Source organism: Paralichthys olivaceus, chromosome 12 (genome assembly GCF_024713975.1).
Source record: "Paralichthys olivaceus isolate ysfri-2021 chromosome 12, ASM2471397v2, whole genome shotgun sequence".
NCBI lineage: Eukaryota > Metazoa > Chordata > Actinopteri > Pleuronectiformes > Paralichthyidae > Paralichthys > Paralichthys olivaceus.
This window is the reverse complement of record NC_091104.1, coordinates 9,233,042-9,247,043: the sequence shown is the minus strand read 5'-3', so window position 1 is coordinate 9,247,043 and position 14,002 is coordinate 9,233,042. Positions and strand designations below refer to the sequence as shown.

General features: G+C 39.8%; 2 protein-coding genes and 1 non-coding gene across 4 annotated transcripts; all 3 read left to right on the top strand.

Annotated features, from left to right (window-relative positions):
* Nucleotides 1-44: 44 nt before the first annotated feature.
* On the top strand, nucleotides 45-8,826 carry LOC109636363 (syntaxin-11-like). 2 transcript variants are annotated; one of them, XM_069535902.1, is made up of 4 exons: nucleotides 45-163; nucleotides 1,565-1,641; nucleotides 3,023-3,080; nucleotides 7,408-8,826. In XM_069535902.1, the coding sequence occupies exon 4, from the start codon at nucleotides 7,410-7,412 to the stop codon at nucleotides 8,265-8,267; it is 858 nt and encodes a 285-aa protein (XP_069392003.1). In that variant the 5' UTR covers nucleotides 45-163; nucleotides 1,565-1,641; nucleotides 3,023-3,080; nucleotides 7,408-7,409; the 3' UTR covers nucleotides 8,268-8,826. The 2 variants fall into 2 exon arrangements, with proteins under 2 accessions (XP_069392003.1, XP_019953563.2); XM_020098004.2 differs by lacking the exons at nucleotides 45-163; nucleotides 1,565-1,641; nucleotides 3,023-3,080 and adding an exon at nucleotides 6,414-6,543.
* A 180-nt stretch (nucleotides 8,827-9,006) lies between these two features.
* stx11a (syntaxin 11a) lies at nucleotides 9,007-11,728 on the top strand. The gene is made up of 2 exons (XM_020097992.2): nucleotides 9,007-9,363; nucleotides 10,455-11,728. The coding sequence occupies exon 2, from the start codon at nucleotides 10,460-10,462 to the stop codon at nucleotides 11,339-11,341; it is 882 nt and encodes a 293-aa protein (XP_019953551.1). The 5' UTR covers nucleotides 9,007-9,363; nucleotides 10,455-10,459; the 3' UTR covers nucleotides 11,342-11,728.
* Nucleotides 11,729-12,884: 1,156 nt separating this feature from the next.
* Nucleotides 12,885-12,967, top strand: trnal-uaa (transfer RNA leucine (anticodon UAA)). The gene has a single exon. It is a non-coding gene; the product is annotated as a tRNA-Leu (tRNA).
* The last annotated feature ends 1,035 nt before the right edge of the window (nucleotides 12,968-14,002 follow it).

Below are 14,002 nucleotides of genomic sequence, written 5' to 3'. Positions count from 1 at the left end.
GAAGTCAGGACAGGAGACTTGGCCCGGCACGGATTGGCCCGGATCGGTCCGACCAGGACCGGCACGCCCCCTACTGCATCAAAATGAGGAGGAGAAAAACAAACAAGCTTCAGCCATAGACTTCATCTGCAAATAAACTGTAGTACACTATATATATATAAAGGTATTTCTTTTATATTTATGTGTATATATGAATATGTGTGTATGATATGTACATTATAGTTATATATACTAAATGTATATGTCTGTGTAGAAAGTATTGCTATACTCTACACACACGTATACATATATATATATATACATATATATGCATGTCTGTGAAGTGTATGAATGCGTGTAAAAATGCATAAATCATAACTATATATATATATTTATATATATATATATATAGTTATGATGTAATGCCTGGTAAGTAGCCGATATCTAAAGGTTTGAAATGGTTATTTCATATGAAAGGGAACACGGCTCAGATTCACTGTTTATACGTTTTTGGCTGTGTGATCATTTTAGATGTTTGGTCAAGTGTATTTTAACAAATGTTTCCTAATACACATTTGTTTATAAATATTATTTTAACACAACCGGAGAGAAACAGTGATTCCGTAGCCTGACTGTGGGAAATTTCCTCCAGAAGGTTCACTTCATGTGAGTTTGTAAGGCTCTTACAGTGCAAGATAATATAGCAAAATAGAAAAAGAATAGTGTAACCCTTTGCATGTAATTTAACAGATAATGTGGTTAGTTAGCGTAACAGTTGATAACTAATTTATCAAGGTGGAAGTGTTTTCTGTCAGACTGTGTAATAAACACTGTCGCCCTTTGTAAGTCCAGTCGTTATCAACAGCAAACTCATTTTACGCCAATGATGCAAGACTGCTCGTACATGTGTTAGTGTCGAGGCTTCACATGAAGAAGCTCAACATCAGGCTCAACCAGCAGAAGTGTGTAACACTGATGATTTCTCCTCGGGATCATTGAACATGTTGACATGTTTCACTGGATCTGTTTGTTTTGGTCACGTTGAATTGATTTGGCAAAAGTACAGCTCTGTAGCTTAACCAACATTAGCTCGATGGCTAGCCAACAGCAAGGCGAAGGTTTTGCCTCTGATCAAACTTGTTTTGAGGTCACCTTGTGGTCACTTTATTTAATGTCATTTCAAATGTTACTAAAATAGGCTAGCGTATTAGCAGCACACCCGTTTGCTCGTCTTTTTTAAAATGAATAAAGTACTGTATGTTCCCTCAGACTCAATTGACTGCAGCAGAAATAGCCGGTAAGGAAACATCATTACTGTAGTTACAGTGTGAGCATTTAGCTAAGTTGTGTTTAATTGTGGAGCCGTCGTAGAAAAGATCAGACTGGAGATTCCATGTCTCAGTGAATGGTGAGGACTTGTGTTATCACCTCCACTAAACTTGGTGGTGATTGAGATTAAAGTCGAACTTTTAAGAATCAAACTGCTAACCACATATGACGGCCTCTGAAATGACTACAGATGAATTATTGAAGTTGTACCTCGGAATCTATCGTAGTAACAAGGGAATTCTTTCACCTTTAACAGATTGTGCCAACAACTGTATCGCTTCAAAATGAGAAACCACGTGTGCCAGAAGAGGTGGACGCAAACAGAGATCACTGGTAATAAACAAATTAAAGAATATACATTATAAATACTTATACATCTTTATCTTGATTGAAGTATTCTCTTTATGTGTGTCATGTACAAATATGTAATCAGGATCTAGAGCAACTCAAGGTCACTGTGTGGGCAGAATATTTTGAACAGGGCCTGGTTATCCAAACTTCAAGTCTTTCAATATAGGGCATGAAAGTGATTAGAAAAGTTCTAGGAAAAAGATCTTCGACCAAAATAGAGCTTAAACGGATAATGTTATTTTTCCTCTATCAAACAGTCTGTTAAGGTACCTTTGCATAATACAGTGCTGTGGTTATGTAGCTCATCCGTTACGTCCTGTTTTTGATTTGCATGTCAATGTTCCTGGTTACACTCTTATATGCATGTACTTTTGCGAATGTGAGTTTTTATTGTTGAATTAAGTATAAAAAAATACATAAAGCTCACTTCCTCTACAGCTCACTAATGGACATGTTACATTATGTTTCTTTGATCCGTACGGAAATCAAGATGTAAAAATGATTTGGTTTAATTCACCGTGGCCTTTTTCGGAGAAAGTTGGAGTTGCTTCTTCACTCTGACAAATGAGCAAACCAATCTGATTATCATGTCTGTCATGTCAGCTCAAAGAAGCTCAGACTGGCTGCTGGGGATGTTGTTGAGTCAGCTGCAAGGGAATAAGTCACCACCTCTTGAATGAAAGAGTTTATGTAACTGGCTGAGACATCAGGCGTCCAATCTCAGAGGAAACCACAGAGTTTTCTGGATCATCTTCTCTGTACATGTTTATCATAACATAACAGGAATGATATAAAACACACACAGAAATTTGATCTTTGCAATAAATGCAATGTTAGAAATGGAGTAATTGTTACTATTGATCTACGTTTAAGCTGTAAATGCTTCAGAGAAATGAGCATAAGGCTTGTTTGGTTATAAAAACAGGTACTTTCCAATATGACACCCTTTATATAGGCCGTATAAACTGTAATGAATACATTTATGAACATTAATAAATCATTAACCAAAGCCCTCAACTTTTCTGGACCAAAAATTATTTAAGTTCTTACAACTTATAGGTCAAAATATTTGATTAATGACATACAACTGCAGACTTGATGTCTTATCCCAAATATTTCCTCATTATTGCCTCTCTTCAGTCATCTGTAAAGCATTTATTAGTCACAACTATAGCACTGTTTAAAGGATGCCTTATTAGGAAGTGGTTCCAAAATCTGGAGGAGTAGTAAAAACAGTAAATAGTTGACTATATTATTCAAACTGATTCATTAATCTGTGATATATAGGATTATTTGATGAAGTTCCAACTTTATGTTAAGTTGTGTCATTTATTTCAGAACCAAATGTTTGTGTGTTTTGCAGGTCAGGTCAGGACACAAGCATCAGACAAGGCAACGGGAGATTTCATTAAACTCGGGAAGTAAGTTACACCGAACGATTCACCTGATATTTCAATGGTTGTTGGTGTCTTTGGGTTTTAAGGTATATTTGCTGATTAGCCAATGATACTGTGTAATTGCAATAAAATAATATATCAGCGTGAAATTAAGATGATTGTGGAGTCAAGCACAGAGTTTTCTCATGAAAATGGAAATCTAACTAACTGGTCAAGTGCAGCTCCGGAGCAAAACAGTCTTAACATGATTTGGATATTAAATTGAGACATGTGGGCGGAATCAAGACCGGACAACACATAAAACTGATAAGTTGTCCGAACTTGAAGAAAGTCAACTGGAAAAGCTCGACCTTTTAATAAGAAATTAGCAAAAATAAAAATGAAACAGTGCATTATAAGACGCCTAATCTCCAGCATGTATACCTGCACTGACCTCCCTCATTGACCGGGTGGTAAAGCTGAGGACAGGTTTACTGAACACTGATGAGCCACAGTTGAACAAAGTGAGACCTTGGGAAACAGTGGGAGCAGAGTAACATGTCCAAACCCATGACAGACATTCATGTTAATTCGATCAAATGCTTGGACACACTGGTGCTGTTATGTGAGCCTCAGCACGGCGCTAATAAGCTGAATTAATTCGAGTCACAACTTTGGATAACTGAAAACAGCTGATGTTTTCTCCACTGATTACTGAAGCCTAACTCTGGAGGCCTGATGCAATGTAATGGAATAACATGCAGGGGTTCTCTCTGAGTCCGTCTGCATGTGGGTACATGTTCCAACTTTTTTTTTTTTTTGAATCAGTGCATCAAATATAAGTTTATGAAAGAAACTGAAATCACATGAATGCATCCTCCTTTTTATGCTTTGCCAAAGTGTCTTGCTCTGTACATGAAATTGGATAAGAAAACATGAGGAACAGCAGACTTGTGATATTGTTTTCTTTTTGAATTTTGACAGTATGTGGAAATGAAATCAGTCCACTTCACTTCAATAACACTGTTGTGATTCTTGTCTGCAAAAGAAAAACTTCACAAATTAGATTAATCATGCCACGTTACAGAGATAATCATCTGACAATCAGATATGCAAACATTTTTATAAACGTGGCACATAAGAGAACAGCAGTGACATGAGAGAGTTATAGTGTTGTAGTTGAGCCATGAAGAAAATGCAAATATATATATTTCTCTGATCACGTAATAACATTTTGTGCCAACACACACACTGCAGAAAAACTTGCAAGAGGTTTTCTTGTGGCAATTACGTGATTTAATTAAGAATCCTTTATATTCATGGAACATTCACAATAAACAGTTATCAATGCAGCACTGAGGGATGGAGGCCAAGTTAGATCACATGCTCAGTTGCTGACTAGTGAACCAGGGAGACGACATGTGAAGCTCACGAAACACAGTTTATGTATTTAAAAAAAACATGCTGCTTCAATCAGAGCCAGCTGACCAAAAAGAAATAACTAGATTTAAACAAGAACTTTCAACTTGTGATTTTTTCAGGGCTGAGTTTGGTGATAAAAATCAACAAAATGTAATTGAATGCTTCGTTTTAAATATTTTCATTGGAACTGTTTGTTACACAACTTTTTTTACAGGAACTGCTTAAATTTGATCTATCATCTATCTGTCTACCATCTATCCATCATTTATCTACCATCTATCGATCATCTATCTGTCTATCTTTCCATATATCCATCTATATCTATTTTTTTAAATAGTTATCTGAGTAACTGTATTCTTCTGTTATTTGTTGATCTGGTTTTTGAGCTGTTGCATATAACAGCTCTAACATAAATAAGTAAAGTTGCATCGAATTGAATTCAATGCAAATTGCCGTCATTTTTTAAACCTTTATTTACCTGAGAAAAGGAACAGTCAAAGGATACTACTGTTGTACCACTGACATCTGCTGGGCACAATGAATACTCAATTTACAGATACAGATTCTACAAGTGCGTTCAGAACAGGATAGTAAATTAGAGTGTAGAAAAGTATTTTCAGCAAAATGTTTGAAGTTTGAAGGAGCCTGTGAGCAGCATTTTAGTGCTATACCAGGTTTTAACTTGGTTTAGTCCATTTATTAAAGGAGGAGATTCTCCTTTTTAGCGAGTCACAAGATAAATCTGAGGGTGAATCAGGTGACGAGGGAAGAAGGCAAAAATAAAGCTCTACTTGGAAATCTCTATAAATTTGTTTATTTTGCCACTTTAGACCAAAAATAGTAATTGATTTGCGAAACAAATGTTAACTTTGTAAAGGGACACAAGACAACGGTTTTTTTTTTTTGTGGGTTTAATCTTGAATAATGCAATAATGGAGTAAATAAGTACAAAACTTCACCCCTCCCCCCAAGATGTAGCGGATGCAAGTAAAGGACAATATTACTCTTAGGTACCATGCTTACAATAAATGTACTTTTAATACAAAGAACATATACAAATTAGAGATAAATGTATTCTCTGATTTAGAATATCTTGTTTTACTCAAGTATTTCACATTTTGCAACTGGTGTTTCTATGTGATTGTTTTTGTGCTTATAGATAAACAGATAAACTGTGACATGCTAGGTCTAAAACAGTGAAATAGACAGCTTACTGCTGGTGTCGTGGTTTATTGGGAGATGGGGGGGGGGGGGGGGGGTCATATGTCAGAGCTGAACACTGAAGGAGTGAATGACACATCAAACTTCCTAAAATAAAAAATCCCCTTCGAGAGACAAAGCCACAATGACTCAAACTCACAGAGGCTGATGGGAAATTACTAACCCATCGCTGACTGTGGAAATACCGACTCATCACCTCAACATTTCAATCATTCAGATTTAGTTCAGCTTCTTCTTCTGGCAGCCCGTCTTGCAGCCACTTGACAGTTGGTGGTTTCCCTTTGATTTGTTCATGAAACTGAAAGTCGGCTTCGATCGCTGTCTGTAACGGTGGCAAAGAAGAGTTGATGTCTGCACGACTTTATTGTTTATTATCTCGTACGCAGGCTTCAGTCCCGCCCCTTTAGAAGACAACATAGCTGAAATACTTCCTGCCCTCTGTGTCAGTGTGTGATGATTCCTGACTTTGTGACTTTGATCATACACATTTTCTTTTATATTTCTTCGTTGCACTGTTCTCTTTTATCAACCGTCCACCATATGTTTTCATACAAAAACACAAGTGTGGGACTGTAACAGCTGACCTGAGAATATGTAGAAAATGCCGATTTATCATTCATCTTTGCGATGAATCTTTGCCATGCTTTATCTAACTGTACGTCACTCGATGCCTACATGTGACACTAGAGGAATGCAGAAAGTTTTGTTTCTGAAAAACCTTTCCTCTTGAAACCGGTTTCTCACTGATGGTTAACATTTAAATAAAAATTTTACAAAATGTGTGCAGCCGTCACACGTCCCATTGGATTTCTATGATCAGCTTGTGCAACAGAAGGTGAAGAAACCATCTTTAGATAACTTACAAGTAAGGGCAATAATTCTGCTACTTTTTGATATTTTGTTATTTGGGTGGTAGTTTACGTCGGATCTGAAATGTTGCCTGTTTATTCTTTCCCATGAAGGATTTGCAGTTAAAGTACTTTAAAATACTCTCACACTATACTTTCCTGCTTTAAAAACTTGTTTGGTCAGTCATTAACCAGATTAAATGACCTGGCGGATCATCTAAAATTACATGATACTGAAAAGCAAGATATTGAAAAGCCTGTTGTGCGTATTGTTTTCTTGCTGTTTAGCAGCAGACGACGTGCTCGACTGAATCCAGTCGGCGCCTTCGGTCTTGCTCTGCTCAGGAGACTTAGCACTCGAACAAGTCCACGCTTGTTTGGGTCTAATGAGACTTTTGATGTATTCATTTAAATAGTTTTGTCTTTCATTTGTACACCCAGATGTTAATCTGCCAGAGTACATTTTTAATTTCACTTGTCAGTTTCTATCTTCTGCACAGAAGATTCAAATGGGCAAAATGAAGCAGATGAGGTCTGGCAAACAGAATTAAGAAAAATAAAGATTCAGACCGTAGTCTAGATTTCAAACGTCTAGATTTCACATTTTGCAGGAATGTACAAACAGTGAAAAAGAAAACTATGTATAAGGTGAACCAGTATATGTGTACCTCATTCTACACTGTGTGGAATTGAACATGGACTGAAACGTCTGTACAGTTCACTGGGTGTTAGAGTCATAATATTCATGCCTCTTTCCGCTTCTGCTGCCAGTGGCCACAAAATTGTAGTATTTCAGGGTTTAATTCTTCCAAATCTTGTGATTTTCACGCCCATGTAACTAAATTAAAATATGTTCTCCTTCTTTGTCCTCTCGCTCTCAGACATGAGGGACAGGCTAATACACCTTCATCAGGTGCAGATTGACTCTGAGGGTTTCAGTGGAGTGGAGCTGGAGGACCTGTCAGGACCAGAGGCCGCAGGATCACACTGTGGCCAGGACCTGGATGGTGTCCTGCAGGAGGCCCAAGAGATACGTCTGGAGATCCAGCAGATCCACAACGACATCACTGATCTGAAAGATGTGAACTACCAGGCCCTAAACAAAACCACACACACCACTGCTAACAAGCGAGACTCCAATGCAATCGGGGCAGATATTAAACGCAGAGGAGAAGGTGTTCTGCAGCGGCTGCACATGATGAACGCTCTCAGAGGGGAACTGGAGGATCAGCGTGGCAGCTCTGACTCCACAGCGCGGATCGCTCGGACACAGTACCAGTGTCTGAGCAGTGCTCTGCAGGAGGCTATGTCCAGCTACAACAACACAGAGATGAGCCACAGGGATGCTTGTAAACGTCAGATCCAGAGGCAGATGGAGGTGGTGGGCAGGGAGGTGAGCGAGGAGCAGCTGGAAGAGATGATGGAGGGCGAGGAGTTGAACGTGTTCAGCGTCCAGGTGGAGGGCAAAACGGCCCGCTCTGCCTTACTGCAGATCGAGAGTCGTCACAAGGAGCTGCTGGAGTTGCAGAAGAGGATGGAGGGGATCCAGGAGCTGTTCCTGGATGTGGCCCTGCTCATAGAGGACCAGGGGACCTCCTTCGAAAGCATCCAGAAAAGTGTCCAAAGTGCTGACGTGGCCGTTCAGGAGGCATCAGCCCAGCTGGATAAAGCCACTGCATCGGATAAAAACAACCCCTTCAAGAAGATGTTCTGTGGCTGCTTCCCATGTTATAACACATAGGTGTGATGAGGGGCCACAGGGTTTGGATCAGCTTCAGTGATCTGTGTGGTCAGAACTGCACCACTGGGCCATCCGGAGCCGTCAGTGTTGTAGAATATTGTGAGACTGTAGCTGAACTGCAGTGGTTTTCCAGATGTTGGTTCAGACAGAGTGAACAGTCGATGGATCAGGGACAGTTTGTTGAACAACCTGAACATTGATGAAGATGACGTGAAGTTATTCCATTTTCAAACATGAGTTAATGATAAACAATAGAAATCAACGTACATAGTTCAGAGAGATTTATTAAACTAATGCTGTGTTTATTATTTAATAGGAAATCTAAAAGAAACTGGCATAAAATTGTGTATAATCAAAAGCCACTGGTGTAATGTAAATAATTGTACCAAATGTACTGTGTTACATTCCACCTCTATACTTAATAACGGTTTCATTGCAGTACTTTTACTTATAATGAAGTATTTTCACAGTCTGCACCAGGGATGAATACATGGGTGGGGTCCGGGGGCACTGGTCCCAGTTACTAATAATACAGCAATAAATATAACAATAAATATGACAGTTTGTTATTTTCTAAGCTTTTTTTGAAGATCACAGTTTCCAAAATGTTTTTGTTTAAAGAGCTTACAGTCAAATGAATGACTTAAATGTTGATCTTACAGAAGCAGGAATCGTGCACAGATGTTGGACATAGAATTCGCCCCTCTGTGTAAACGCAAGAAGAAAAGAAAAGAGAAACAAAATAAAAACCTCTCACTCAAACACAAACTGGAGAAGTGGTGAAGAGTGTGAAATGCAGAGAGAGAAGGCGTGATCTTCCGTGTTAGTACCTGCTGCTGCCTGTCTGACTCACACACACAGCGTCACTCTGTGTGTGAGTGTGAGAGAGAGAGAGAGAGCGTGTGTGCGTGTGTGTGTGTGTGTGTGTGTGTGTGTGGGGTGACAGAGAGACCTCTTGAAACACACTTTGACTCTTGTACATGTTGAAATGTGCTCTTACAACCGAGAGAAGAAGAGGAAATTAGCGTCTCTTTGGTCTCCTCTCCTGCTTTATCGACTTCTATACCACAGCACCACTGGAGGAAAACACAACAAGGTAAGTGCACACTGTTGTTCGAGGCGCTTGTACACACCTATAGACCTGATGATGAAAAATGGACTCAGACAATCGTAGTTTATAGTGATAGTGATAGTGATTTACGGATCATTAACTCATCACAGACTTGTTGTTAGTTTTTCTTTTTCCCTCATGATGCTGGCTTTTCATCACCAATGATGCTCTGTGGTTTATTAGTGACATTATTTTCCTTTATTTATTATTTGCATCAAACAAATGACCTTGACAGGAACTAACAGTCTCAGGTCGACGCCCTGTATTTGATTTGAAGGTCTGAGCTGAGGAAGTTACTCAGCAACTTCCTTCAGAGGAGTTTAAAGTTTATAGTCTGTCTCTCTATAGAAAACACATCTTACACTGCAATGAAGCATAACTGGTACTCTGCACTTTTCAATTTAGTCTTTATATTCAAGTTTCCAAGTCCCACTATACAAAGATATGCATACATACATACAAACTATAAATAAAAAAATACTTATTCATTGTTAAAAATGATTAATATTTCTGTAAGAAAATAACTCCTAGAAATGACAATATTGAAAGAAAGAAGGTATATGTTCCAAACCCAGGAGTTAGACTGCTCCAAATGAACACCAGATAAATCGAAGGGGCTGTGATGATACATGAGAAAACGATTTGGGGGTTAGTCTCCTGGAGTCTCTGGGGAAATCCCTCATAAAATAACAGCTTGTTGTTTCCCTCTGGTTTTGGTAAAATGTAAATACACATGATATTATGTGTTACCTGGTGAATTTCAGAGGTGCTGTTGCTTGTTGTGCAATCCTGCACACAAACAAACCAACAAACAATAAAACCGGCGTGAAAACAGAACCTCCATACATGGCAGAGGTAATGAAACTGGATCACGGCAGGACTGGCTGAGTGTAAGGGTTACAAAATCTGCCACTTTTCGCTGCAACTATAAAACGGACAAATGAAACTCTAATTTCTTATTTGTTGATGTAGAACGACTGATAGGGGGATTTTATTATCGCTGGACAGAGCAAAGCTATTGAATGTCAAACTATTTCTGTTAAGAGGTCAGTAAAAGTTCCTGACTCCTCTTGCAGGTGAGATGAGAGACCGGCTGTGTGAGCTGCAGACCTTAACCTCCAAGTCTACAGAGGAGGAGCAGAGACCTGAGGAGAACCACAGCCCTGAGGAAGAGGAGCCCTTAGAGCAACATGCCATCGTGTTTGAGGCAGAGGACCTGATGGACGGCATCTACAAGGAGGCCCAGGCCATGAAGAAGGAAATGCTGCTGTTCAAAATGGACGTGAAGCGTCTCGGAAAACAGAACACCAGGTTTCTCACATCCGTCAGGAGGATAAGCAGCATCAAGCGGGACTCCAACGCTCTGGGCCGGAACATCAAGGCCCGAGGGGAGGCCATTTACGCTCGGCTGGAGAAGATGGGGAGGTTCTGCAAGCACCTGGAGGAGGAACACGGATCTACCTCAGCTATAGCCCGCATGGTGCGTTCGCAGTACGTGTCTCTGACCAACACCTTCCACGGCACCATGTCCGAGTACAACGAGGCCGAGATGGTGCAAAGGGAGAACTGCAAGACGCGCATCCAGAGGCAGGCGGAGATCATGGGCAAGGAGGTGAGCAGGGAGCAGATAGACGAGATGATCGAGACGGGCAAGTGGAACGTCTTCTCGGACAACCTCCTCCTGGAGGGAAAGACCGCGAGGTCGGCGCTCAACGAGATCGAGAACCGCCACAAGGAGCTTCTGGAGCTGGAGGGCCGCATCAGGGACATCCATGAGCTCTTCTTCCAGATGGCCATGCTGGTGGAGGAGCAGGGCTGCATGATGAACAACATCGAGGCCAACGTCGGTGCAACTCAGGACTATGTCGCCGTGGCTGCGACTCAGGTCAAGAAGGCCGTGAAATACAAGAGAAACAATCCGTGCAAAAAACTCTTCTGCTGTTGCTTCCCCTGCTGCAACTGAGGCAACATGTTTTCTTCATCAAAGCCTTGAGTCTAGATTAAAAAGTTATATAATATTGTGTTGTTTTACTCTGTGACTCCATTTTCAAGCAGCAGCTGTGTTGAAATTTCATACCCGTCTATTTTCTTTACTGGGCCAGTTTCCAACCACATATTCATATGCAAACATTGTTTAGTAAGATATGGTTTCCTGATTGTTACGGAGTTCAGCCTCTGCATGATTAGACATCTGAGCTGTTATTTTAATGCACAGACCTCAGCCTTCTTTCCTTTTAACTTTCAGCTCTGTAAGTTGTGTTGCAAGATATTTAAGTGATGTAAAATATAATTTACTTATAAATAAATGTCTCAGAGCGGCTTGTTTTTACAGCCTGAATGAAAATCTAAAGCTGGAAATCGGAACTTCATGTGAACCTTTTGTAGTGAAAACAAAACACACAGCTACTGATTGTGGTTAGCAGGGGAGGAAAAATAGATCAGTGTGGATTTGTAATACGTATATAGTTATCATCAGCTACAGGCCGAGAGCTTTGGGCTTCTTAAGACTGATTAAAGTGTCTGAGCTTCAATCCCACGTTTCCCTGTAGCTGTTGCTGATCATGACCTCAGAACCAAACACATCAGTCATATTCACCTCTGGAATGGAGGTTATGTTTTCATCTAGTTGGTTAGTTTTAAACATTTAAACTTTAAATGAACTGTAACAAACTGTAAACAGGGAACTAAGTCTCTCATACATCTGGGGCGTCACTTATGAACTACATATGAAGTCATTTTGTCCACAGAGAAGTTCTGCATTTGTTTGTTTGTTAGTTGGTTAGCAGGATTACACAATAACTAATCCCTATTGTATTTTATGGAGCACTGAAGCATGATCCAAGGAAGAACTATTTCATTTTTAGTGAAGATCTGGATCTGGGGGTCGGATCTAGGATTAGTTTCCCACTTTCTTTAACATTGTGAGATAAGGTGTTTATAAAGATATTTATGAGTTTGTGCAGTTTGAAGCAGATCCATATAAAAATCCAGATCTGGTGTATTAAATGTGATTTAATAATGAGACCTGTTCAGGTTTCCCTTGGTTTTCCTTTGTGTTCATTCAGGCGGAGCGACAACAACAGAGAGACAAGGAAACTAATCATGTCAGAGGACTTCATGTTTGCACAGCCGCCCTTGTCCCTCTGTACTGTCGGTGTATGAGAATGAAACTAAAGAGACCTTTGTGTTTTCTGTATGAGACAGACATTGCAGTTAGTATCTGGTGAACTGAAGCTGAGATCCTCTGTGACTGGGGTCATTGCACACAACATGAGAGACACTGCTGCCTCTTCTCAGTTTTGCAATTTGTGTGCAATGATTGCATTTCCTCAGCAGCACCCTGTGGTCTGTGTATGTGTGTGACATTTGCTAGCAGCATGACTGGCTGTATTTGCACTGTGGCGTCATGTGTCTGCTCAGGTAGACTCTCTTGTTGCCCTCACATTGTTGTGTTAGTCACGTGTTTGAATTCTGCTCATGACTTTTGTATTGACAGAGGCATGTGCACCAGGATGGCCGAGTGGTTAAGGCGTTGGACTTAAGATCCAATGGACAATAGTCCTCGTGGGTTCAAACCCCACTCCTGGTAGATGGTGACATTTTAAACTTCACTACATCTATAGAAAAACAAACCATGCGGTGTTTAGTAAAACATCATGTAACTTCTGAATCTCTGTCCCGATGCTCTTTCTTGACAAACTGCCTGAGCTTTGATCTTCCGCACAATCATTTCTGTTTCACCGTTCATGAATCTACAGGCTCTGAAGTGTTTGCTAATTATAGCAATATGTTCATTGTCTGAGCTGATTTCTGTTTTACACAGCCAACAAAGCTTCACTGGTTCAAAACCCACAGAGGGGGAAACACCTGAACTCAGCTGACAAACGGTTCCAGGTTGATTTTTGTTTCCCCTTGTAGTTTGGGGTAAATATAGGCAGCGCATGCGAACTGTGAATGAATGATCTTGTCCAAATCTAGACAAAACTGTGGCCCCCAGCCACAAATATTCAAAGGACGTGGTTCACCTCCTGTGTTTTTTTATTTAACAGGTATTTTAACTGGAGACTTAACAAGCGGAAGCAGCTATAGCTTCTGATTGTTTTAACTGAAATAATTTTGCATCAGCACCAGCAAAAAGTGACACCAATAATTGAACTATTCAATTTTTTTAGAACAGAATAAGATGCAATAAAAATTACATTTTAAATGCCTTGAAACGTGCAAAGAAAACTTCATTATAGGGAACAAGATGTGATGTAATTCAGTTTTGTCTTATTGTTTTATCCTATTACAATAACATGAATATATAACTAGTGGAGGAATAAGCTACTGAATGTTTTTTTAACACGGGAAGAGGAACTTGTGGTGTTCTGGCGCCATCTAGCTGTCTCCACTATTAGAGCAATAACTTTACAGTTCATTGTGAAATTTTACTCTCTACTGTCAACAGGACATAACCTGTAAATACCCCGTCCTCTGTCACTTAGCATGAAATGTGTCCCCCTTTTCTGTCCATTAAGTTTTTGGAGCTTTAATCCAAAGTGAGAATATTTAACTTTATTTACCTCAATGAATCTGTGTTAACACTTTTTCCAGTATGACCCATTAGTGAGTTATGTGTTAG